A 27980-nucleotide genomic window follows, 5' to 3' on the forward strand; every position below is an offset into this window, starting at 1 on the left:
ATAGACTTTGCATAGGTCTGGAGTATCTAAGGGGATTCTGGGCACCCCTCCCCTTGATTAGACACAAGTGACTTATTGTTCCATGCGCTGCATCTGTGCTGCATCTGTGTGCCAGATACATTTATTTATTCTTCCCTGTTACTTTACTTGTTGGCTCTTCCCCAGGAAACCACACACAAGTGACTTATTGTTCCACGTGCTGCATCTGTGCGCATCTGTGCTGCATCTTTGTGCATCATCTTTGCGCATCTGTGCTGCATCTTTGTGCATCTGAGTACATCTGTGCTGCATCTGTGTGCATCTGTGCTGCATCTGTGCGCATCTGTGCTGCATCTTTGTGCATCTGAGTACATCTGTGCTGCATCTGTGCGCATCTGTGCTGCATCTGTGTACATCTGTGCTGCATCTGTGCGCATCTGTGCTGCATCTTTGTGCATCATCTTTGCGCATCTGTGCTGCATCTTTGTGCATCTGAGTACATCTGTGCTGCATCTGAGCTGCATCTTTGCGCATCTGAGTACATCTGAGTACATCTGTGCGCATCTGTACTGCATCTTTGCGCATCTTTGTGCATCTGTGCTGCATCTTTGTGCATCTGAGTACATCTGAGTACATCTGAGTACAACTGAGTACATCTGTGTGCATTTTTGTGCATCTGTGCTGCATCTGTGTGCCAGATAAATGTATTTATTCTTCCCTGTTACTTTAGTTGTCGGCTCTTCCCCAGGAAACCACAGTCTTCTCTTTGTATTGTGGGTCGGTGTGTGGGGGGCACAGATTTATTAGTAGGGCGGAGCCACAGACTGACATGAGGCTGAAAGTGAGGTTGAAAGGGGAAGTTAAGTTTTAGTATGTTGTGGAAAGTCCCCCCCCCTTTTCCAAGTCCCCTGAGCCCCAAAAACCAGGCACATGGGCTGAGATGTTGGTTAATTTAGCCTTTGTCATCCTTGATTCTAACAAATGGACCAATGTCTGGTTGCTAGGGCCTGTATAGAAAATGTACATAGCAACGAGAGAGAAGGTTAAATGTCAAGCCTGAGAGCCAATGAACAAGGAAAACCCCTCGAATCATACAGAAAGCAAACTTTGCCTAAAAGGGATTGTTCCCCTTTAAATGAACTGTCAGTATGATGTAGAGAGGGATATTCTGAGATAATTTGTAATTGGTTTTCATTTTTTATTATTTGTGGTTTTTGACTTATTTAGCTTTTTATTCAGCAGCTCTCCAGTTTGTCATTGAATCTATCTGGTTGCTATGGCCCAAAACAGCCTAGCAACCATGTACTGATTTGAATGAGAATATGGAATATGAATAGGAGAGGCCTGAATAGAAAGAGGAGGAATAAAAAGTAACAATAACAACACATTTGTAGCCTTACAGAGCATTTGTTTTTTTAGATGGGGTCGGTGACCCCCATTTGAAAGCTGGAAAGAGTCAGACGAAAAAGGCAAATAAAACCATAACAAATAAATAAGGAAGAGCAATAGGAAGAGTTGATTGTGGGAGGGGCATTTCCCTGGCCAATAGGGGGCGTCGCATTGAGCAGAGTTAAGTGGCAGTTTGGTGAGAGGCAGAAATACTCTGGTCAGTTTCTCAGGGAAGGAACAAGGTGCTTGATGGGTAGGGGCCCAAATATGAGTAGAATCGTGTTGTTCCTTCCCTCAGACTCTGGGCAGTACTGGGCCCACATGTTACAGTCGCCATTAAACTGACAGTTTTGTGAGTCATACGGGAAATCTCCCCCACCCACCGTGGCACAAGCACTGCCAGGAGCCTCTGACCCCCCCACTTTGGCTCTCACTCTGGAAAACAAGTGCTGTGAAGCTACAGGACCCCCTCGATCAGAAGTAATGGCACCCCAGTCAGTGCTGAACTACATCTCCCAGCAGCACTATCTGCCCTGGTCTCACTGTTCCACTTTCCCTCCTCCCCATCACAAGTATGTGCTCCGCTCAGTCAGTGTCACAAGCCTCACACCAGGGAGCCAGGAGCAGCTCCTCATTCTATAAGACCCAGTGACTGGAGTGAGTGGGACTGTACCATTATTGTGAGTATAGGGGGGGAGTGGTGTGAGTCTTGGGCAGTTGTAACTGTGTAACAGGAGTCTCAGGCCCGGTGGCTCCCCCCGCAGACACTGAATCATCGGAAACCTCAGAATTTCAGCTTTTTATTCTTTCACAATATTATTTTTGGAACTTTCCATCTGGGCTTTTCATAGGGAGGGGGGAAGAGCTGGGCGGGGCCCCGGGGCGGGGCTTCAGTATTGTACATTACAAATTCTATTTATTATTACTGTGTATTAGTCTCTCTTATAGGGGAACCACTGAAACTGCTACAACTCAATTCAGTAATAACAAGACGTTCCTAGACTGCAACTCCCTGCACCCTTCATGCACTAGATCTTACATATGACTCACCCAGTGGGGGGACTACAACTCCCTGCACCCTTCATGCACTAGACCTTACATATGACTCACCCAGTGGGAGAACTACAACTCCCTGCATCCTTCATGCACTAGACCTTACATATGACTCACCCAGTGGGGGGACTACAACTCCCTGCATCCTTCATGCACTAGACCTTACATATGACTCACCCAGTGGGGGGACTACAACTCCCTGCACCCTTCATGCACTAGACCTTACATATGACTCACCCAGTGGGAGAACTACAACTCCCTGCATCCTTCATGCACTAGACCTTACATATGACTCACCCAGTGGGGGGACTACAACTCCCTGCACCCTTCATGCACTAGACCTTACATATGACTCACCCAGTGGGAGAACTACAACTCCCTGCATCCTTCATGCACTAGACCTTACATATGACTCACCCAGTGGGAGAACTACAACTCCCTGCACCCTTCATGCACTAGACCTTACATATGACTCACCCAGTGGGAGAACTACAACTCCCTGCATCCTTCATGCACTAGACCTTACATATGACTCACCCAGTGGGAGAACTACAACTCCCTGCATCCTTCATGCACTAGACCTTACATATGACTCACCCAGTGGGGGGACTACAACTCCCTGCATCCTTCATGCACTAGACCTTACATATGACTCACCCAGTGGGGGGGACTACAACTCCCTGCACCCTTCATGCACTAGACCTTACATATGACTCACCCAGTGGGGGGACTACAACTCCCTGCATCCTCCAAAAGTCAGGTTTCTCTAGACTCCTGCAGGTTATTCACAAGAAATGCAGAATAAATAACTTTCACCTTCATCCCAAGTCGATGTGCAACGATGTTTCCAAACAGTGGCCCTGCATTTGCGCTGAGGGTGCTGGGAGTGGCACGTTACCTGTCACTGAGGGGTGGCACCATCACGCTCCTTTAATAAATGGCCCAAATAAAATCCCTTTCCCCGTGACTCATTGGTGATCAAAGCTGTACCTGCTGCAGACTGTGCTGGAATTTAAGTGGCCTTTCACATATACATTTAAGTGCCAATATCATGGTTTTATGTATATTGTACCTTTATATGGCTTTCATTATAGTGGTATTTGTGTCTGTAGTGTACATGATGCAGTGCAACTGTACAACTCAACACTGAGCAGCTCATGGCATGTTATGTATCAGGTTCCACTGAGGATTTGGCTCCAGCCTCGGGGCTTGTTTGTTCCTATGTGACAAGTGGAAGGGCTCAGTCTCAGGTGTATCTTATTTACCTGTAGAAGTGTAAAGGGCAGGTAAATAGTGATACTAGGTTGGGGTGCCACGTTACCCCCTCAAAACTGAACAAATCTGCAAACTCTGCATTTATTTTGGGTATTATTGCCGCAGACTGCAGTCGTTTCTGTGCGACCGTGCAGCACCCATCTGAATTCATTACTAAACAGGGTGTGGCTTCAATATGGGCACAGGTGAAAGGTGAGGGGTCACATGATCTGTTACACAGAGTGGAGGGGACGCGGCTTTGGCTCAGGGTGACCGGGATTTATGTGGCCCCACTGGCCAAATACTTGAGAAATGGGTCTCGTTCCCTGACAGTTAATCTCATGGTCCTTTAACCTGATGAAATGTGGTTACTGGCCATCCCCCCACCCATAGGTGCTTCCCCCCACCCATAGGTGCTTCACCTGGTTCTATGAGTCGATACATTATTTCCCTGAGTCGATACAATGTTACCAGGGAGAAATCAGTAGGAATCGCAGTTCGTTAGCCCTTGGGCTATTGTGTGACCAGTGCAGGAGGCAGAACTAGGCCAGGGCCCCTGTGCTGTGGTTTCTATTGGTCGGAGCCCACACTCAGGTGTTGTACCTGTGCCGGTGCCATGGCAACTGGTTGACTCTGCGGCCGATACAAACAGTAGTTGCCCAGTAATTCTTTGTTTCCCAGAGGCCCTCGGGGCGTAGCATCAACTGAGTGTGCATTCCTTTTGCTCAATAGAGGGTGGGACAGTGTGTGATGGCTGGACTGGAGAGCTAGCACTCTGATTGCACAACTAATGTGAGTTATAATGTTGTATCATGTGACGGGGGCTCTGTGTCTGGGGTCACTGGGGCTCATTTATAAACAGTGGCCACATTTGCACCTGGGCAGCAACCAATGACAACCAATCAGATGATTGCTTTCAGCGTCTAACTTGCAGCTGGCTGACAAAAAGCTAATCACTGATTGGTTGCTATGGGATACTGCCCAGGTGCAAATTCACCCACTGTTTATAAATGAGCCCCATTTTTGTGTCATTTTGGGCAAAACATAATTTTTTTGTACTTGTTTTATGTCCCTGGAGGGAAGCTACACAAGGTAATTCAGATTCTCAGTGTGGCAGCTCCCGCAGTATATGGTGCAGCAGGAATGTTTGTTTAATGTCAATGTAACTAATTACAAGTGTGAGGATTCTGTGCATCGTTATGTTAATTAGGAGTCGTTATGCTAATGTGCTACCTGCTCTTCTGGTTCTGCCTCTTTCACTCTCATTGGTTTATTTCTGATGCTTCTCATTCCCTGTCCTGTGATGCAGCAGAACTAGAACTGTGTGATTTCCCATCAGCCCAGTGACTCCCACTACCCACAATGCTCTCTGGCCCCGGGGCCAAGTGGAAGAAAAAACTGCACTTCGTTCCAGAGGGTAATTAGTGTTTGGCTCTCAGTTCTCTTGGTGATTTTGCTGTGTCAGTGTGAAACCCCCAAACATCATGGGGTGCACATCTGGTTCTAATGATTTTCAGCTAGCCATTTAACCCCTCGGTTGCCCTTGGGTCACAGAGTAATGAGCCGCTTTGAGCTCTCACCTTTGCACGTGGCATGGGGGGAAAAGGTTTAGTCCAAATCTGCAATTTAGGGGTAATCTTGTTATTTTAGTTCTTAGGGAAGGTGCATTTAAACCAAATAAAGTGTCAGCTCATTGGCTGCAGGTGGAGATTGTGGGTGGCTCTAAAAATCCAGGGGGGAGCAAGTAATATTTCTGAGTTGCCCCTTTTATTGCAAACACATGGTAACCCCCGTGCTGCATGACTGATTGGCAATAAATGTAGGTGCATGCCGCAGACTGTGCTGGTTTCTGTGCATGGAGGGTTATTCATTGTAGTGTATGATGGAGTCGTTCAGTGTAGCGTGCTCAGCATTCTGTAGTGAATCTAATGTTGTTAAACTAGAACTCCCAGTAGCCACACCCCAAAAGCTTTTGGCTCTAGCCCTGTGAACTTGCAATTGAACGGTATCCCTCAGGGAGACTTTGTAGGTCTGTATTAGTCATCCTTGCCCAGTGAGCTTACACTCTAGCTGTATGTGAGGGCAGAAGAGGCAGTTGGTTGTCCGTGGCCTCATCCTGTCTGTGCAGTTGGAATGAGTGGGTGGGGCCAGAGGGTGGATGGGGCGTGGCCGTTGCTAGAGAGAGGGAGGGGCAGGACAGGAGGTTTGTTTGTTTCCCTTCCCCAGACCTAATTCGGCTTCACTCGCCCCAAATGGCACCTGCACTCCTGTTCCCCCCTGGTGCCTGAGGACCCCCTGGAATTGGCTGTACAACCCCCCTATTACTTTGTGCTGGTGACGCACAGACAAGCATGGAGGGCTCCCACAAGCGTCCTGCCTCCTCCACTTGGTACTACACCTTTAAGAAGGAGATGCTGCTTGAGCGATCTGATTGGCTGAATGGGAGTACGGAGCAGGAGAGGAAGGGTTACCTGTACAAGAAGCTCTGCTGTATAGGTGGGTTACCTGTGCCCCCCGCACCCCACTCCTATCCCTCTGCTGCCTACATGTTCCCTGGCACGGGACTGGGGGATCAGGGGGTGCAACTGGTTAACCATTTCACTGCTGGGGCTTTATAGCTGCAGGCTTTGTACCGCCTGCCAAGGAGCTCGAATTAACCCCTTAACTGGACATAGGCTGCTTATGTAGGGTTAATTACTGCCTCTCTGCAGGGTGTTTGCTATTAACCCTTAAACTGTCAGCGACTTTAGCTTAATAACTGGTTTAGTGCAAGTGGTTTGGGATTATCCCTTTTAAAGGGGTTGTTCACCTTTGAGATAATTGTTAGTATGATGCAGAGTGATATTCTGAGACGATTTACAATTGGTTTTAATTGTTTATTATTTAAAGATTTTGACTTATTTAGCTTTTTATTCAGCAGCTCTTCAATTTGCATCTCAAGCAATCTGGTGGCTAGGGTCCCGATTCCCCTAGCAACCATGCATTGATTTGAATAAAAGACTGGAATATGAATAGAAAAGGGCCAGCACAGAGAGATGAGGAATAAAAAGTAACAATACATATGTAGCCTTACAGAACATTTGTTTTTTAGATGGGGTCAGCGAACCCCCATTTGAAAGCTGGAAAGAGTCAGAATAAAAGGGCAATATAAAAAATAAATAATGAAGACCAATTGAAAAGTTGCTTAGAATGCTATAAAAATTCGATAACATACTGAAAGTTACCTTAAAGGTGAACTACCCCTTTAACTGCAGTAGAGTTTTATCCAATGGCAGACTGATTAACCCCATCACTGCCTGGTCACCACATGTGAAAAGTAGAGAGAATTATGTTGCCATAGGAACTAGGAGGTTTAATGTGCTAAACTACAACTCCCAGCATGCTTAGCAGAGAAACCAACCTGGTATGTTACAGAATGTTGGGAGTTGTAGTCCTGTTACATCTGGTTCTCTGAGGATAATCAAGAGCCTATATCTGAGTTGTAACACTGTCTGTCTGAGATTAACCCTTTACTGCCATTGACCTGCTGATTGCGCTGCCTCATTTAATCCTTGTGGAGGTTGGAATATAAATGGTAGCACTATAAATAAGCAGGTTTGGGGGTTAGAGGGGCCCCTGGCAATGCACCATGTTGTGTCCTATCTAAGGGGATATTAATGAAGCCGGAATATCCAGTATACTATTTGTCATTAGACCCGCGACTCCCAGCAACCCCCGATAGCCTCTGACTAACAGATCTGTACTTTCATACTTGTATTTTCCCTTAATTCTGGGGGCTGATGCCCCTCTGTCTCTAAAGCCTGCCCTGTGTATAAGTATAATAAGGACTGGCTATGCTCTGCCAGTAGAGTTTGTTGCCCTTTAATCCCTTTCTGCCTGGACAGAGTCAGCCAATCAGAGGGCAGGTTGTTCATGGGTTTCGTGCGGAGTTGGAGTCACACATTTCACTTATTAACTCCTGGCGTCTGACCCAAAACCGTTCTGATTAATGAACGAAAATATCATTTTAACCAACTTCCCAATATCCATTCATTCCTCATTGTCTGCACTGCTGCTTCTGACTCCTGATACAACTTCCCAATATCCATTCATTCCTCATTCTCACTGGGTTTATAGTTCTGTGTAACTGTCATTGTGTCTGTCCCTTTCTCTTCTCTGCACTGCTGCCTCTGACTCCTGATACAACTTCCCAATATCCATTCATTCCTCATTCTCACTGGGTTTATAGTTCTGTGTAACTGTCATTGTGTCTGTCCCTTTCTCTGCACTGCTGCCTCTGACTCCTGATACAACTTCCCAATATCCATTCATTCCTCATTCTCACTGGGTTTATAGTTCTGTGTAACTGTCATTGTGTCTGTCCCTTTCTCTTCTCTGCACTGCTGCTTCTGACTCCTGATACAACTTCCCAATATCCATTCATTCCTCATTCTCACTGGGTTTATAGTTCTGTGTAACTGTCATTGTGTCTGTCCCTTTCTCTTCTCTGCACTGCTGCCTCTGACTCCTGATACAACTTCCCAATATCCATTCATTCCTCATTCTCACTGGGTTTATAGTTCTGTGTAACTGTCATTGTGTCTGTCCCTTTCTCTTCTCTGCACTGCTGCTTCTGACTCCTGATACAACTTCCCAATATCCATTCATTCCTCATTCTCACTGGGTTTATAGTTCTGTGTAACTGTCATTGTGTCTGTCCCTTTCTCTTCTCTGCACTGCTGCTTCTGACTCCTGATACAACTTCCCAATATCCATTCATTCCTCATTCTCACTGGGTTTATAGTTCTGTCTAACTGTCATTGTGTCTGTCCCTTTCTCTTCTCTGCACTGCTGCCTCTGACTCCTGATACAACTTCCCAATATCCATTCATTCCTCATTCTCACTGGGTTTATAGTTCTGTGTAACTGTCATTGTGGCTGTCCCTTTCTCTGCACTGCTGCTTCTGACTCCTGATACAACTTCCCAATATCCATTCATTCCTCATTCTCACTGGGTTTATAGTTCTGTGTAACTGTCATTGTGTCTGTCCCTTTCTCTGCACTGCTGCTTCTGACTCCTGATACAACTTCCCAATATCCATTCATTCCTCATTCTCACTGGGTTTATAGTTCTGTGTAACTGTGATTGTGTCTGTCCCTTTCTCTGCACTGCTGCTTCTGACTCCTGATACAACTTCCCAATATCCATTCATTCCTCATTCTCACTGGGTTTATAGTTCTGTGTAACTGTCATTGTGTCTGTCCCTTTCTCTGCACTGCTGCTTCTGACTCCTGATACAACTTCCCAATATCCATTCATTCTCACTGGGTGTAATAACTGGTTTAGTGCAAGTGGTTTGGGATTATCCCTTTTAAAGGGGTTGTTCACCTTTGAGATAATTGTTAGTATGATGCAGAGTGATATTCTGAGACGATTTACAATTGGTTTTAATTGTTTATTATTTAAAGATTTTGACTTATTTAGCTTTTTATTCAGCAGCTCTTCAATTTTCATCTCAAGCAATCTGGTGGCTAGGGTCCCGATTCCCCTAGCAACCATGCATTGATTTGAATAAAAGACTGGAATATGAATAGAAAAGGGCCAGCACAGAGAGATGAGGAATAAAAAGTAACAATACATATGTAGCCTTACAGAACATTTGTTTTTTAGATGGGGTCAGCGAACCCCCATTTGAAAGCTGGAAAGAGTCAGAATAAAAGGGCAATATAAAAAATAAATAATGAAGACCAATTGAAAAGTTGCTTAGAATGCTATAAAAATTCGATAACATACTGAAAGTTACCTTAAAGGTGAACTACCCCTTTAACTGCAGTAGAGTTTTATCCAATGGCAGACTGATTAACCCCATCACTGCCTGGTCACCACATGTGAAAAGTAGAGAGAATTATGTTGCCATAGGAACTAGGAGGTTTAATGTGCTAAACTACAACTCCCAGCATGCTTAGCAGAGAAACCAACCTGGTATGTTACAGAATGTTGGGAGTTGTAGTCCTGTTACATCTGGTTCTCTGAGGATAATCAAGAGCCTATATCTGAGTTGTAACACTGTCTGTCTGAGATTAACCCTTTACTGCCATTGACCTGCTGATTGCGCTGCCTCATTTAATCCTTGTGGAGGTTGGAATATAAATGGTAGCACTATAAATAAGCAGGTTTGGGGGTTAGAGGGGCCCCTGGCAATGCACCATGTTGTGTCCTATCTAAGGGGATATTAATGAAGCCGGAATATCCAGTATACTATTTGTCATTAGACCCGCGACTCCCAGCAACCCCCGATAGCCTCTGACTAACAGATCTGTACTTTCATACTTGTATTTTCCCTTTAATTCTGGGGGCTGATGCCCCTCTGTCTCTAAAGCCTGCCCTGTGTATAAGTATAATAAGGACTGGCTATGCTCTGCCAGTAGAGTTTGTTGCCCTTTAATCCCTTTCTGCCTGGACAGAGTCAGCCAATCAGAGGGCAGGTTGTTCATGGGTTTCGTGCGGAGTTGGAGTCACACATTTCACTTATTAACTCCTGGCGTCTGACCCAAAACCGTTCTGATTAATGAACGAAAATATCATTTTAACCAACTTCCCAATATCCATTCATTCCTCATTGTCTGCACTGCTGCTTCTGACTCCTGATACAACTTCCCAATATCCATTCATTCCTCATTCTCACTGGGTTTATAGTTCTGTGTAACTGTCATTGTGTCTGTCCCTTTCTCTTCTCTGCACTGCTGCCTCTGACTCCTGATACAACTTCCCAATATCCATTCATTCCTCATTCTCACTGGGTTTATAGTTCTGTGTAACTGTCATTGTGTCTGTCCCTTTCTCTGCACTGCTGCTTCTGACTCCTGATACAACTTCAAAAATCCATTTATTCCTAATTCTCTTCTCTGCACTGCTGCTTCTGACTCCTGATACAACTTCCCAATATCCATTCATTCCTCATTCTCACTGGGTTTATAGTTCTGTGTAACTGTCATTGTGTCTGTCCCTTTCTCTTCTCTGCACTGCTGCTTCTGACTCCTGATACAACTTCCCAATATCCATTCATTCCTCATTCTCACTGGGTTTATAGTTCTGTGTAACTGTCATTGTGTCTGTCCCTTTCTCTGCACTGCTGCTTCTGACTCCTGATACAACTTCCCAATATCCATTCATTCCTCATTCTCACTGGGTTTATAGTTGTGTAACTGTCATTGTGTCTGTCCCTTTCTCTGCACTGCTGCTTCTGACTCCTGATACAACTTCCCAATATCCATTCATTCCTCATTCTCACTGGGTTTATAGTTCTGTGTAACTGTCATTGTGTCTGTCCCTTTCTCTTCTCTGCACTGCTGCTTCTGACTCCTGATACAACTTCCCAATATCCATTCATTCCTCATTCTCACTGGGTTTATAGTTCTGTGTAACTGTCATTGTGTCTGTCCCTTTCTCTTCTCTGCACTGCTGCTTCTGACTCCTGATACAACTTCCCAATATCCATTCATTCCTCATTCTCACTGGGTTTATAGTTCTGTGTAACTGTCATTGTGTCTGTCCCTTTCTCTGCACTGCTGCCTCTGACTCCTGATACAACTTCCCAATATCCATTCATTCCTCATTCTCACTGGGTTTATAGTTCTGTGTAACTGTCTTTGTGGCTGTCCCTTTCTCTGCACTGCTGCTTCTGACTCCTGATACAACTTCCCAATATCCATTCATTCCTCATTCTCACTGGGTTTATAGTTCTGTGTAACTGTCATTGTGTCTGTCCCTTTCTCTTCTCTGCACTGCTGCTTCTGACTCCTGATACAACTTCCCAATATCCATTCATTCCTCATTCTCACTGGGTTTATAGTTCTGTGTAACTGTCATTGTGTCTGTCCCTTTCTCTGCACTGCTGCTTCTGACTCCTGATACAACTTCCCAATATCCATTCATTCTCACTGGGTGTATAGTTATGTCACTGTGTCTGCACTACTGGTTCTGACTCATGACACAATGTAGCAGAAGAGAGCTGATTGGCAGACCAGGGAGAGAGTTTGCTACATTGTTTCAGGAGTCACAACCAGCTTACTACAAACAGCCAGGTAGCAGCAGTAATTACATATTAGAGTAAAATTATTTCTTTCGTTAATAAATGGATATATTTGGGGTGGAGTTGCCCTTTAACCATTAATCATGATATGGCAGACTTTCCCTTTACATACTGTACAAGTTGGGTAGGAATATAAAGTCCTCTGTTTAATTAAGGAGTAGTAAAAATAGTGTTTAACTGTAATTATGGAGGGTGTGGGTAAAAGATGGTGACAAAGGGGGTGTGGCCTATAAGAATACACTGAGTGTAAATGACTTTACTGTACCTTTAATATCCTCAAGTCTTTATGGTCATGACCCATTATTATTATTAGCCTCTCCCCCTGCAGCAGCAAAGGGGTTAATGCATTCCTGCCAATAGACCCTTTCAGTGCCAGATTCAGTCCCTGTAAATTTCCAGTAACAGCTCAGACTACACTGGTTTCTGTGCAGCCATGCGCCTTCCCTGCTAAAAACTGCTCAGCAATTCCTGTTCCCATGATGCTCTGGGCAGTACAGGCCTCACCTGCTGGGGGACAGGGATTTAAGGTGAAATCAGCCAATCAGCTCTTTGCATTGTGGGATCTGGGGGACTGGCTGGAGGGTTGGCTGCTACATTGCCCCATGGTGTGAGTAATAGTCGGGGAGAGCAGAGGAGGGAATAGTAAGAGGCAGTTTAGGTGCAGTTCCCCTTTAAATACTTGATGCAGGAGGAGCCAGTGAACTAATTGGAGCTGTTACCTGTGTGGCCCCTGTATGTGGCCCCGTGGGGCAAGAGATTCCAGGAATAATTTCTGTGCTGGTGAGTGAAGGGGGCGGGGCCTGTCTGGCTCAGGTGAGGCTCCAGCTGCTCCTGGGAAACAGGTGTCACTCTAGGGGTCAGGGGCCCCCCTCTCTCACAACCAATATGGCCGCAGGGGCAGGAGGGCTGAGAAAATGGGAAATGTTCTTTAAGTTCCATAGAGGCCTAAGGGCCCGAGGAGGAGGCAGAGAAAGGGCAGGAATGTCGTGTTTTACTGCCCCCCCCCACACACAACAATATTTATTACCCCCCCCCGCAGGAGGAGGAGTCATTGAACCTGTCCCCCCCCAGAGCTGACCCAGAGTGGGGTGAGTTGAGTCATTAGGGGCCCCTCTGAGTGTTTGTTACAAGGAGCTGCCATACTACCTGCCCCTTACTGTACTGATAGTGACACATTGAGTGGTGCAGTTCTACCGGCACGTGCACAGCTCTCGCCTCTCTCGGTTCTCTCCTCGGCTCTCTCAGGGGCCCTTAGATGTTGGTGCCAGTTGGGGCCCTTGTGTTGGTGCTGCCAGTGGCTTTGCCGGAGATTCTGGGCGCAGAGCTGCCTGTCACTTAGGGAGAGAGTTTCAGATTAAATGGGAAGTGAACATAAGAGCTTGCAGTTATTACGTTCAGCCTTTATACTTTGTGCTGACTTATTCTGCAGCACTTTGCAGTTGGTCTTTGTGAGATTTGTGTTTCTATTCTGCCTCCCAAGATCTAATATTTGGGTTGAATATGGGGGGTGTGTGCTGGGCCCATGGCCTTGGGAGAGTTGTACCAGTGGGGCCCCGCGGGGATTGTGTGTGAGTAAATAGTAGTAATAAGTATTTTGGGGCAGGACACTTCCCCTGTTCTCCACTGGAGGGAGCTGTTGCCTAAATGTCTCCTCTGTGTGTTTTGCCTCTCGCTGTCATTTGTCTTTGGGTTGGCAGTGAAGGGGTTAAAGGTGTTTACCATTTCTGTGTGACGTTCCGTTGTATCATCATCACAAGCAGAGGCTGCAGAGTGAGACGTCCCTGTTCCCAAGAGCTTACAATCATTATTAGTGATGTGTGTGGGTATATGGGACTAATAAACACTAGGGGGGCCCAGGGTGTGGCCTCAGACTCCTCCCTCTGCCTCTCTGTTGGCAAATGTCTGTGATTGGCTGAGCCGGGACCCACTTTTACCCAGCAGTTTAACCCTTTGTGTAGTCATCATCCTCCTTCCAGTTAATTCTAGAACTATATTGGCCCTAAACTTTGAGCCTCACTGCTGCTGAACTACAATTCCCAGCATTCCCTGCCAGCAGCATTTCACCACTGGTTTCACACTCCTGGATTTGTTTGTTTCCTGATTTACAGAGGGAATAAAATCTTAAAATTACTTGTTGCTTCTCTGGCTCAGGAAACCGAATCTCCCCCCCCCCCCAGGCGTTAACTTTGTGCCGAATACGACACGACTTTATTATATAACTGACTGTCCCTTTAACTGCCGGTGTCTCTTGTTCCTCCCCACTGGCTGGAGGGTAAATGACAGGTGGGAAAAGCTACACAGTGATTGGTGAGCTGAAGATTCTGCTGAAGAAATGTTTTTGGAAAGTACCCCCCCACTAGCAAATTAAAGGAACAGTAACACCAAAAAACTAGTCTTTTAAAGTAAAGAAAATATAAGGTACTGTTGCCCTGCACTGGGACAACTGCTGTGTTTGCTTCAGAATCACTACTATAGTTTATATAAACAAGCTGCTGTGTAGCCAAGGGGGCAGCCATTCAAGCACAGGATACACAGTAGATAACAGATAAGTACTACTATAGTTTATAGAAACAAGCTGCTGTGTAGCCATGGGGGCAGTCATTCAAGCACAGGATACACAGTAGATAACAGATAAGTACTACTATAGTTTATAGAAACAAGCTGCTGTGTAGCCATGGGGGCAGCCATTCAAGCACAGGATACACAGTAGATAACAGATAAGTACTACTATAGTTTATATAAACAAGCTGCTGTGTAGCCATGGGGGCAGCCATTCAAGCACAGGATACACAGTAGATAACAGATAAGTACTACTATAGTTTATAGAAACAAGCTGCTGTGTAGCCATGGGGGCAGCCATTCAAGCACAGGATACACAGTAGATAACAGATAAGTACTACTATAGTTTATAGAAACAAGCTGCTGTGTAGCCATGGGGGCAGCCATTCAAGCACAGGATACACAGTAGATAACAGATAAGTACTACTATAGTTTATAGAAACAAGCTGCTGTGTAGCCATGGGGGCAGCCATTCAAGCACAGGATACACAGTAGATATAAGATAAGTACTACTATAGTTTATATAAACAGGCTGCTGTGTAGCCATGGGGGCAGCCATTCAAGCACAGGATACACAGTAGATAACAGATAAGTACTACTATAGTTTATAGAAACAAGCTGCTGTGTAGCCATGGGGGCAGCCATTCAAGCACAGGATACACAGTAGATAACAGATAAGTACTACTATAGTTTATAGAAACAAGCTGCTGTGTAGCCATGGGGGCAGCCATTCAAGCACAGGATACACAGTAGATAACAGATAAGTACTACTATAGTTTATAGAAACAAGCTGCTGTGTAGCCATGGGGCAGCCATTCAAGCACAGGATACACAGTAGTTAACAGAAGTACTACTATAGTTTATATAAACAAGCTGCTGTGTAGCCATGGGGGCAGCCATTCAAGCACAGGATACACAGTAGATAACAGATAAGTACTACTATAGTTTATATAAACAAGCTGCTGTGTAGCCATGGGGGCAGCCCATGTAGAACATAATGGTGTTATCCACTATTTATCCTGTGCCATATAGACTTTTGTACAATTTCCACCATGACTACACAGCAGCTTGTTTATATAAACTATAGTAGTACTTATCTGTTATCTACTGTGTATCCTGTGCGTGAATGGCTGCCCCCATGGCTACACAGCAGCTTGTTTATATAAACTATAGTAGTACTTATCTGTTATCTACTGTGTATCCTGTGCTTGAATGTTGTGTTACATAAACTATAGTAGTGTTCCTGAAGCAAATACAGCAGTTGTACAAGTGCAGCACAAAACTACATTATATTTTATTACTTTAAAACACTTAAATTTTTTGATTTGACTCTTCCTTTAACCTGGTGGAAGGAAACAAGGGACTTATGTCGCTCGCAGTAGCCGGGGGTTTATAGAGGGTGCGGGTGTCCCATGTCGCTGGAGTGAGTGGGGAGTTGGTATCACCCAGCAGGGGGGGGTACAGGTGGGTAAATGAGTGGAACAAGTGGTTTGGGTGGGGGAGAGGTTGTTCTCAGATTATTGCCCCCTGGGGTACAAGGTGTGTCTCATTGTTCCTTCCAAAGGTCTCATCCGGCCTCTCCTCATTGACTCCTACTGAACAAACACAACCCTGTACTGTCCTTGTACAAGTGGCACCTGCCAACCTGTCCTGTGACTCCCTGTAACTCCCGGTGACTCCCGGTAACTCCCTGTGACTCCCGGTGACTCCCCTATGACTCCCTGTGACTCCCTGTTCTTGCACAAGTGACAGTCACTAACTGCAGTTCACAGTACAGGAGTGTATAGGGGACCCTGAAGGATTCTGGGAGTCCCACCCACTGATGGGTCCCTTGGGGGAGGGGCAACATGAATGTTGGTACATAAGCTAATTAGTACCTGGGCCACTTACCTCTGGCTTCATGGTTTGTTGCCGGGGGCTCCCCTGTGCCCATTGGGCCAATGAATTGAAAGTCATACAGAGCTGAGTAGGCGCCAGTTTGTGTCGTGTGGCCCCATGAGCTGACAGTCTGTAGAGCCCCACCCAGTGCTTAGTGTGTGTTGGGTGCGCCCGGCTGGTGACTAATCACTGAGGCTGGAATTCCTTTGTAGTGATATAGGGAGCAGCACCCAAGGGTGACACTGTCCTACCCCCTCTCCACCCTTCTGTGTGCAATTCACTCACTGCCCCTCCCTCTTCTGCTTTTACTGGGGTACCCTCCTATATATGGGAGTATTGGGGTACAGGATTGTAGGGTGAGGAGCAGTTGACTCTGAACTACAACTCCCAGAACCCTCGGTCCCTCAGCAGTCGTTGTTGTACCTGGAGGCTCTACATTTGACTCCCTGGCCATAAAGTGGGGAGAACATTAAAGGGGAAGTAAAGCCTCGGAGTTGACTCCGTGTTGCCCACGATGACGGCTGGTGGAGCAGGGAGTGACGGGATTAGTGCGGGTCATTAGTTGACCAATTAGTACAAATTAGTCACAAGCAGATAATTGTCCCAGGGCGGAAGTTGCAGCAGGTGGAAAGTGACAGACGGGTGGGACGAGTTCTGTGATGCCTGAATGAGCCTTGGGCCCTTTGTGAGAAAACATGTGACACACTTGTATGTACCCCATTTATTCTCTGCTGTATGTACCCCATTTATTCTCTGCTGTATGTACCCCATTTATTCACTGCACTATATACCCCATTTATTCACTGCCGTATGTACCCCATTTATTCACTGCTGTATGTACCCCATTTATTCACTGCACTATATACCCCATTTATTCACTGCTGTATGTACCCCATTTATTCACTGCACTATATACCCCATTTATTCACTGCTGTATGTACCCCATTTATTCACTGCACTATATACCCCATTTTTTCACTGCTGTATGTACCCCATTTATTCACTGCACTATATACCCCATTTATTCACTGCCGTATGTACCCCATTTATTCACTGCCGCATGTACCCCATTTATTCACTGCCGCATGTACCCCATTTATTCACTGCAGTATGTACCCCATTTATTCACTGCACTATATACCCCATTTATTCACTGCCATATGTACCCCATTTATTCACTGCACTATGTACCCCATTTATTCACTGCTGTATGTACCCCATTTATTCACTGCACTATGTACCCCATTTATTCACTGCCATATGTACCCCATTTATTCACTGCACTATGTACCCCATTTATTCACTGCCGCATGTACCCCATTTATTCACTGCCGCATGTACCCCATTTATTCACTGCCGCATGTACCCCATTTATTCACTGCACTATATACCCCATTTATTTACTGCCATATGTACCCCATTTATTTACTGCCGCATGTACCCCATTTATTCACTGCCGCATGTACCCCATTTATTCACTGCCGCATGTACCCCATTTATTCACTGCAGTATGTACCCCATTTATTCACTGCACTATATACCCCATTTATTTACTGCCGTATGTACCCCATTTATTCACGGCGGCATGTACCCCATTTATTCACGGCGGCATGTACCCCATTTATTCAGTGCAACTCCCAGAGGCTCCGTTCCATTTGCAGCACTGCTGCCTGGAGGGGAATCAGGAGGGAGAGGAAACAAAACCCCTTCATGTGAAACTCGTTGGACACACGAGCCCTGGGCCCAGGACAGGCGGTGGGATTTTAGTGAATGGGGAGATTTTGGGGAGGACGGGATTTTCCTTTTCTTTTTGTGTGACCGGCCCCTCGCTTGCCTCGCCCCTATTTGTGCCAGAGGGAGGGCCCCAGTCCTGTGGCCATGGAAGGGTTACGAAGCCCTGGGGTTCCCTGGTTTAGACTGGGCAGGCAGGGGTTAATGGAGACTCACAGGAATACGAGACTTGGCACAGGGGCAGCATGGGAAATCCGTTATATTGGGGGTCACTTGCCCCAGCCAGTGATTGGAGGGGACTGTGTGGGGGGGATTTGGGGGGGCCACCAGATTATTGCCCCACTGAGCGTAATTAATACCCCATTGGCACCCTTATACAACTGCTTGTGTTTCTCTTCAGTGGGAGCTGCCATACTGCCCAGCGCTTCTGATCACTCCCATAAAACTCCCGGCAAGTAGCGCAGTTACTGGCACTGGAAAAATACCCACGTGCCTCGCGTTTAACCCTTTGCACTCGTACGGCAGAGTTCCCTGGTGCAAGGGAAACAAGGGGGAAGTTGTTTTTGGTGCACTTCCTGTTGGGCCCAAATGAAAGGGCCAATCAAATCAATCTGTGGCTCCAGGTACTGGTTCTGTCTGATTATAAAGCACTGACATGGTCTGTAGCGCAGCACAATGGCAACATCTCTTTCCGTACTTACTGGTTTTGGCTCTGGACCCTCTGAGCCTCCATTCCCTATTCTGTAGCCAATACTGCATGGGGGGCACATGGCTAGTGGCACCAGGCACAGCCGGGAAGGTACAGATGCCATGGGCACTCGATGCCAGTCTCATACTGGGCACTAACACAGCACTGCTTGGCACGGACTGGGCACGGGGTGTAAGACTAGTGGCACAGACTGGGCACGGGGTGTAAGACTAGTGGCACAGACTGGGCACGGGGTGTAAGACTAGTGGCACGGACTGGGCACGGGGTGTAGGACTAGTGGCACAGACTGGGCACGGGGTGTAGGACTAGTGGCACGGACTGGGCACGGGGTGTAGGACTAGTGGCACAGACTGGGCACGGGGTGTAGGACTAGTGGCACAGGCATTGGCAGTAGTGGATGGGCAGCGGCACAGGAGCTGCCATGTTAGTGCCAGTGTTGATCGCAGCAGTTGGTGAAGCCTGAGGTTTCCTGCTCTGTGGGTGCCAGGGTGAGAGGGGTGAGAGGGGGGAGAGGAGCCTACGGGTGGGCAGAAGGCCGAGGAGCTCACACCTTGTCACTCACCTCACAAAGGGGCGGGGCCTGAGGGGGCAGGGCAGGAACCAGATGGGGCAGGCTTGGAATTGCTTAGCCCGGGGGCAGCAGGGGGAGAATGAAAGAGAGGGAGGGGCAGAGAGCAGGAGGGAAGAGACAGACAGAGACAGAGAGAGACGCGTGTGAGGAAGGACAGTGAGACTCTCAGCCCAGACTGGAGACAGTGGATCAGAACCAGCAGCCAGACTTGCCCTTTCCTGCAGCTGAAACTCCGGCAATAGAAACGCAAGGGGGAGTTGGAGTGTAAGCTCCATGGAACAGCAAAAGTATCGCATTAATGCGGCTCTTCCGTCCAACCAGGAAGCCTCGCTCCGCAACAGAACCTCCTCTGAGGACAACCTGTACCTGGCTGTGCTGAGGGCCACTGAGGGCAAGAAAGGTACCGACCCCGGGCTACTGGGGGGGGTCAGGGAAGGGGAACTGGGTCCTACTGGACATATCTGCTCTACTCCAGGCAGTAGCTGATCCTTGTCATCCTGTAGGGCTGTACCTGAACTACAACTCCCAGCATCCTCTGTAACGCGCAGGTGCTCCAGTTAAATCTGGGGAAGGTTGGGTGTATGTTGGGTGTATGTTGGGTGTATGTTGTATGTTACAGGTCAGGTGTGTAGTAGTGTGAGAGTTACAGCACAAGTGCCCTGGGTGTGTCAGAGGAGTGAGTACATAAGGACACTGTCTGTCTGAGGGCCGGGACCTTGGCTCCTCCAATGGATTTGTTTAGTGTCAATATATTGTACTGTGTATTAACCCTAAAGTGACCTTGCTGGGCTGCCATATAGTGTATTAACCCCTGGCAGGAGTTGTTTGTTTAGTATCCCCACCCCCAGCTGAGTGAGGCTCCTCTTTGTGTTGCACCTGGTTGCTGGGCAGTTGCACCTCTGGCAGTTGGAGGTAAAACAGGTCAGAAAAGCTGGGGAGTCGCGGGGAGATACAGGTGCTAAAATTAAATTCAGGGTCCCCCACCTAACGGCCAGTTAGACATTCCCTGCGCTAAGTGGGTTTCCCGAGACCCCCCCCTCCCATAACCCTTTGTGGTCCGTCATGGACACTCTGATGCTCCGCCTCCTGCGCCTGTAACAAGGGACAGTGATAGACCCCCTTGTCTGGTCACTTACTGGAGACCCCTCCTCCCTGGCCTGTAACTGAGTGTGTCGGTCAGGGTGAGTGTGAGTCAGTGAGTGAGTGTGAGTCAGTGAGTGAGTGTGAGTCAGTGAGTGAGTGTGTGTCGGTGAGTGAGTGTGAGTCAGTGAGTGTGTTGGTGAGTGAGTGTGTTGGTGAGTGAGTGTGAGTCAGTGAGTGTGTGTCAGTGAGTGAGTGTGTGTCAGTGAGTGTGTGTGTGTCAGTGAGTGAGTGTGAGTCAGTGAGTGTGAGTCAGTGAGTGAGTGAGTGTCGGGGTCAGTGAGTGAGTAAATGAGCTGTGCCCTCCTGACTTGTATCTGATTCTCTGGGCTGTACCATGTTGCCCCGTAGGTGGGGGGGGGGGAGTTTAATGTCATTATAGAAATGAATTGCCCCAGTTGTAACACTTGGGGGGGGGGCAGTTGTCCCACAATGGGAAGAAACCAGTGAATACAATGAGTCTCCTCTAACCCCCCCCCTAAGAATGTTGACAGTAAACACAAAGCTAAAGTAAATATTCCCTATAAATAAGAGTGCGGGGGCGGCGGGGGCTGTTTGTTTCTCACGGTTCCTCTCTGAGAAGGACACCGACACCCCCGTTCTGCTGCGAGTGGTTAATGGGGGGCTGCCCCCCCTGCCTGACAACTAAACATCAGCTTGATTTACAGCCCATATTTGTGTTGCTGGGGCAGTAACCATAGTAACCGATGCATTCCTTCAAAAATTCTCTTCAGTGTCCGATTCCAGTTGGTGCCAAATAGTGGCCCAGTGTACCCGGGGGGCTTCTTAATATTGGGGTACAAGATGTGTGGGGCGTAAGGCAGTCTGGGGGGCAATCGGCTCCATTGCAGGGTCACTCGCCCTTATGTACAATAAATAGTTTTAATCTGAGAAAGCCAAGTGCCGGGAGAGTAGGACCCCATTGTACTGGCTGGAGCAGCAGCTGCTGGGTTGTGTCTCACACTAGGTATTATTATTATCATTATTATTATCATCATTATTATATTATTATCATTATTATTATCATCATTATTATTATTATTATTATTATTATCATTATTATTATTATCATTATTTATTATTATCATTATTATTATTAATATTCATTATAATCCTTCTGGGATCCAGTGAAAGACACGACTGTAACTGCTGCACAATCTCCTGTGTCACAAGTCATTGACTATAGACAGTTCTACCTGCTCTTGTGTATGGGGGGCGCCGGGTACATTCGGGATCTGGCGGGTCATGAGTAGTTGGTATTGATGGGGCATCTGTTGATGCGGTGGGTACATATATATTGTGGGTACTGATGTGGCAGGTACATATATATGGGAGTATTAATGCGGAGGGTACAGATATGGGGTATTAATGTGGTGGGTACATATATATATGTTGGGTATTAATGTGGAGGGTACATATATATGGGGGTACTGATGCGGAGGGTACAGATATGGGGGTACTGATGCGGAGGGTACATATATATAGTGGGTACTGATGTGGAGGGTACAGATATGGGGGTACTGATGTGGAGGGTACAGATATATGGGGGTACTGATGCGGAGGGTACATATATATAGTGGGTACTGATGTGGAGGGTACAGATATGGGGGTACTGATGTGGAGGGTACAGATATATGGGGGTACTGATGCGGAGGGTACATATATATAGTGGGTACTGATGTGGAGGGTACAGATATGGGGGTACTGATGTGGAGGGTACAGATATATGGGGGTACTGATGCGGAGGGTACATATATATAGTGGGGTACTGATGTGGAGGGTACAGATATGGGGGTACTGATGTGGAGGGTACAGATATATGGGGGTACTGATGCGGAGGGTACATATATATAGTGGGTACTGATGTGGAGGGTACAGATATATGGGGGTACTGATGTGGAGGGTACAGATATGGGGGTACTGATGTGGAGGGTACATATATATAGTGGGTACTGATGTGGCGCTTGTCTCTCTGTTTCAGATGAAAGAGACCGAGTGCAAAAGAAAACCTTCACCAAATGGGTGAACAAGCACCTGATCAAGGTAAGAGTCTCCCCCTGCAGCGACACATTCGTTCAGTTGTAGCCGAGGGAAAGGACTGGGCCCACAAGCAGCAGCTCAGACTTAGATCCTTATCTGGGACAGAAACCCCCCCTGCCCACATCTCCCAACAACAACACTGCGCCTGTGCCCCTTAATCTCACCCATCGTTGTCACGGCAACATTATATAGTTACTGCCTGACCACAGAGGAAACCGCTCGTTGCTGAGTCACTGAGAGGAAACGGGAGAAATTATTTTATGCCTCTCTGACCCCCACAAACATGGCCGCCCACCCTGTACTGCCAATACCCCCCCCCCCATAGTAACTGCTGCTCTGTCTATAGAGGGGCCGAGGGAGTCACAGCCAGGAAACAGCCCCAGTCAGACTCACCGGCCCCCAGTTCCCAGTCACTTGGATTAGTCTCCAGTGTTCCCTGTAGTTACTGGGGGAGACCAAGTTGATCTGGAGGGGGGGGCAGCAGTGTAAGTTCCAAGTGTAAATGTATTTTGTGGGGTCAGTGAAATGGTTAAGTCTGTGACCTTTCCCATTAGAATTAGTCAGTGTTTTACTTCTTGCAACTCCCCCCCCCCCCCAGCTCCCGGGCACCCGGCCTGGAAACCCATGTGACGTCTCTTTGTATTGGGGAATGTGCCTGGGGGGTCCAACCACATCTGCCCCCCCCCCGTTGTCTGTGCTCTGGGTACAGATACTATTGGGGTGCTCTCTATACTGTACCCCCCGTGTTCCCACCCCCAGAGGAAAGGCTTGTGACCAGGGATAGGGGGTGCTGGGGGGAGGGCTAGTTGCACAGAATGGGGGGGGGCACTAATCTGCTGCTTCAATGTTGTTCCCCACCCTCCTCACCTGCTCCTCCTCCTCTAGTATAGGCTCCTCCCAGAATTCCCTGCACCTCCTTATAGTCCCCCAGTTACTCTCTATAATGTGAGATATATAGATATATATATAACTGTCTGTATAATGTGAGATATAGAGATATATATACAGATATAGTATAATGTGGAGGTGCAGTGGGACTGTGGGTGCTGAGCAGTTAGTGCCCCAAAGAGCTTGCGATCATTTAACTGTCACCCCCGCACATTACACACAGTGACAGTCGTCAGGGGCCAGTGATTGGAGAGGAATGTTAATTGTCACTTTATGGCTTTATTGTGCTGCGGGGGGGGGGGGGATTACTCACCTGTTTATCACTGGGCTCCAGATTAACCAGATCCAGGGGCCCCTCCCTCCTGTGTCCCTCGTACTCTGACCCCTGGGGCCACACATGGGAAATGTCATATTCCTCTTTTTTTTCTGGGGGGGGGGGGCACTGATTCCTTTTCTCTCACTTTCTTCTTCTCTCTTTTTCCTTCTCCCTGTGATTCTCCTACTCCTCCCCCCACCTGTCTCTCTCCCCTCTCTCTACAGCACTGGAGATCAGAGGTAAGTTCCTGACTGTCCCTTTACCCCGTCTCACCTGTGCCAGTCCCTCTTGTCTCACCTGTGCCGGTCCCTCTTGTCTCACCTGTGCCGGTCCCTCTTGTCTCACCTGTGCCGGTCCCTCTTGTCTCACCTGTGCCGGTCCCTCTTGTCTCACCTGTGCCGGTCCCTCTTGTCTCACCTGTGCCGGTCCCTCTTGTCTCACCTGTGCCGGTCCCTCTGTCTCACCTGTGCCGGTCCCTCTTGTCTCACCTGTGCCGGTCCCTCTTGTCTCACCTGTGCCGGTCCCTCTTGTCTCACCTGTGCCGGTCCCTCTTGTCTCACCTGTGCCGGTCCCTCTGTCTCACCTGTGCCGGTCCCTCTTGTCTCACCTGTGCCGGTCCCTCTTGTCTCACCTGTGCCGGTCCCTCTTGTCTCACCTGTGCCGGTCCCTCTTGTCTCACCTGTGCCGGTCCCTCTTGTCTCACCTGTGCCGGTCCCTCTTGTCTCACCTGTGCCAGTCCTTCTGACCAGTCATTATTCACCCACTAATCCATTATTGTCCTAATCCCATCTCCCCAACTGCTCCAGTCTCCCCTCTTTAAAGCTGCACCCCTTTCACCCTCACCCATCACCCCTCCATACTGTTATTTCCATTACTGGTGGGATAAATATTTCCCATGGGCAAAGCTTGGCACTGATCTGCGCCCGTCAAGCCGTGGGGCATTAATGGGGCTGTCATATCCTGCATACACAACGCTGGGGTGCACGTGGGAGGCTTTGTGTTGTATTTGCTGAATGTTTGACTTTCTGTTCTGTCTCTATTCAAAAGTCCATCTGGTTACCGAGGGCTCTGACATTAGCAACCACGTGCCATTGGTTCCTATATAAGAAAAGAACGGTGTAGTCTCTACAGATTCCCAGCATGCACTGGTTCAGATGACCAATTGCAGTGCTGGTACATTTGTAATCTGCAAACTACAGCTCCCAGCATTCACAGCAGCTGGAGAGCAATGACTGTCACTTGTATGGCCGTATCTTTAGATGCTTTGTATTATTCTTTGATTGCAAGCTCTTGAGGAGCAGCACTGTGTGTACCAGAATTAACACAATATATCAGTGTTGCCCTTGGAGCTAGGGCTCCACCATCACTACAGCCCAGTGTAATGTAAACCTGCAGCTGCTTTGATTGTTAGCTCTTCAGGCCAGCACTGTCTGACATCCAGCATCACATTTGAATAACGTCTGTAGGAAGTGATTTGCACATACACATTACACTCTATAGTTGTACAGAGGGGCATTTCAGAACAAAGCTAGAAATTGGGGTACCCGGCTCTCTTGCTCCCCAGCACAGTGACTTGCTCAGTGGCCCATCAGCTGACACTTAAATGAGACCCAGTAGTGCGAAACAGACACATTCCTGGCGCAGCCTCGTGTTTCACGTCTCACAGTGCGAGGAAACGGGCGCCCGGCCAAGAACGATTCTTCCTTCCGACTGGAGTGTGTCTGTCTCCTCCTCATTTGTTTTCTCTTCCTACTACAAGTCAGAAACCTGTAGTGTCTCCAGCGGCTGTCACTATTGCCTCTGCCGCTATACTTGTACCCTTTAATACATCTGATAGTATCCTTACTCCCTGTAGTACAGCTGATAGTATCCTTATACCCTGTAGTACAGCTGATAGTATCCTTACGCCCTGTAGTACAGCTGATAGTATCCTCACTCCCTGTAGTACAGCTGATAGTATCCTTACGCCCTGTAGTACAGCTGATAGTATCCTTACACCCTGTAGTACAGCTGATAGTATCCTTACGCCCTGTAGTACAGCTGATAGTATCCTTACGCCCTGTAGTACAGCTGATAGTATCCTCACTCCCTGTAGTACAGCTGATGGTATCCTTACGCCCTGTAGTACAGCTGATGGTATCCTTACGCCCTGTAGTACAGCTGATAGTATCCTTACACCCTGTAGTACAGCTGATAGTATCCTTACGCCCTGTAGTACAGCTGATAGTATCCTTACGCCCTGTAGTACAGCTGATAGTATCCTTACGCCCTGTAGTACAGCTGATAGTATCCTCACTCCCTGTAGTACAGCTGATGGTATCCTTACTCCCTGTAGTACAGCTGATGGTATCCTTACGCCTTGTAGTACAGCTGATAGTATCCTTACTCCCTGTAGTACAGCTGATAGTATCCTTACGCCCTGTAGTACAGCTGATAGTATCCTTACGCCCTGTAGTACAGCTGATAGTATCCTTACGCCCTGTAGTACAGCTGATAGTATCCTTACGCCCTGTAGTACAGCTGATAGTATCCTTACGCCCTGTAGTACATTGTACTCAATCGTAATTATCATTTCTTCTGAATAAGAAGATCTCTGTATCTTATGTATCATGTGACCGGGGGTCAGTATATGAGGAGAGAGTTGAGGGGTCTCCAGGCTGATGGGGTTTCGCTAGTGGAACAATTTAGGGGTGGGGAGGTTCCTGTGCCCCAAGGGGTCCTGGTGCCAATCTCACAGGCCACTCGGCTACTGGTTTGGCTTGTGCTGGGCGGGATCTGGGGGGACGTGAGATGCAGTTTTTGTGTTTCTCTCAGGGGCAAGTGGATATTGTTGTGTGTGGGGTCAGATTTACATTTATCTATTATTTACCCCCCGTAGTGGCCGTTACAAGTTCCTGGGGCAAAAAGTAGACATTTCCTCCCACTAGGCTGGGAGCCTGGCCTATCGAGTGCAGGAGCAGAGGTCACACCTGAGCTGTTGCCGGGCAGGAATAAAATCTTGTTCCTGGTGCAGAATTTGTGAGAGACGCAAGGAATTCCGGGGCGCACGGACCCCTTTATTCACATGTGACGCACAGAACGTGCCCCCTGCTGTCTGTAAGGGCCAATCCCTGCCACTCAATGGGAATAAATGGGCCCTTTTCACCCTACGACTGCAGAATATTGGGGGACAGACTGGGCCCTGGACACAGCTGGGGTTCTGCTTGGCCCACACTGTGCTGATCACATTGTGTGGATATGAGGGAAGGCAGCTGAGGATTGTGGGAAGTGGGGCAGTAATGGATCCCTAGGGGCAATAACATTCTGCCCTTTAACCACTCGGTGCCCAAAAGAGTTAATATTCTCTCTGCAGCTGCTTCTGACTGGCCATATCTACTAAGCAGCGCTCAGCACCATCTCCCAGGGAGTGGATCCCAATTACTGATCCTCCTGCACCAGGGAGGGCGGGGCTGGGCGGGGTCACACCCACATTCCAGATTAAAGGTTAAATTCCCTTTCAGATACAAAAGGGCATTAATATTGGAGCAGTCCCAAAACATCTGCAAACCTTTGGCCTTCACCTTGTGTCACCTGAAAGCACTTAGAGATTAACTGTGTCCCTATGGGGCCCCAGTCTAAGGGGCAGTTACGTGTTGGGATTAGGGGTGTGATATTAGAGCAGAGTATATATATATATATATTTATGTCCTTGCTTGGGACTGTCTCTTTCCTTGGGACTGTACTTCCTGCATGACAAAATACAGCCAATCTTGCCTCACTTTATGGCAGGGATTCGAGACATAATGTCAGAAATGAGAGGAACAGTTGCACAAGGAAGGTTCAGTTACCCTTTATCAGACTCATCTACAGCACTGCTGCAAAGAGACACCTGTGGCTGGTTAAACTGGGAGTGCAGGATAAGAAAGACAAACACACTGCTCAACTGCCATTAATACCTCAATCTGAGCCTCTAATGTAATTTATATGTGGGAGTTTGCCTTTAATTGTGATGCAGGCTGCACCGGTCTCAGCAGAGCCCTGATGTGTGATTGCAGATGAAATGCTGATTCAGTGATTGGCTGATTGTGTGTCTAGTGATATTAGGGTGCAGATAAGGAGTGGGAGGGTCTCCAGGGGACAGTAGTTTGGGGGTGCAGATAAGGAGTGGGGGAGACAGTAGTTTGGAGGTGCAGATAAGGAGTGGGGGAGACAGTAGTTTGGAGGTGCAGATAAGGAGTGGGGGAGACAGTAGTTTGGGGGTGCAGATAAGGAGTGGGGGATGGTAGTTTGGGGGTGCAGATAAGGCGTGGGGGGACGGTAGTTTGGGGGTGCAGATAGGGAGTGGGGGACGGTAGTTTGGGGGTGCAGATAGGGAGGGGGGACGGTAGTTTGGGGGTGCAGATAGGGAGTGGGGGACGGTAG

At 47.7% G+C, this 27980-nt stretch overlaps 1 protein-coding gene across 12 annotated transcripts in view; it reads left to right on the forward strand.

The window, feature by feature from the left end:
- Positions 1-27980, forward strand: part of plec.S (plectin S homeolog) — a 122272-nt gene that overhangs the window by 57741 nt on the left and 36551 nt on the right. For 7 of the 12 annotated variants that reach the window (XM_041568052.1, XM_041568054.1, XM_018224013.2 and 4 more), the window contains one exon: positions 22317-22378. In XM_041568052.1, coding sequence (XP_041423986.1) covers positions 22317-22378 — 62 coding nt within the window. Of the gene's footprint in view, positions 1-4939; positions 5093-5890; positions 6172-19321; positions 19596-22316; positions 22379-27980 lie in introns of those variants that run through there. The other 5 variants (XM_041568056.1, XM_041568058.1, XM_041568060.1 and 2 more) reach the window with 4 other exon arrangements.

Source organism: Xenopus laevis, chromosome 6S (assembly GCF_017654675.1).
Source record: "Xenopus laevis strain J_2021 chromosome 6S, Xenopus_laevis_v10.1, whole genome shotgun sequence".
Taxonomy (NCBI): Eukaryota; Metazoa; Chordata; class Amphibia; order Anura; family Pipidae; genus Xenopus; species Xenopus laevis.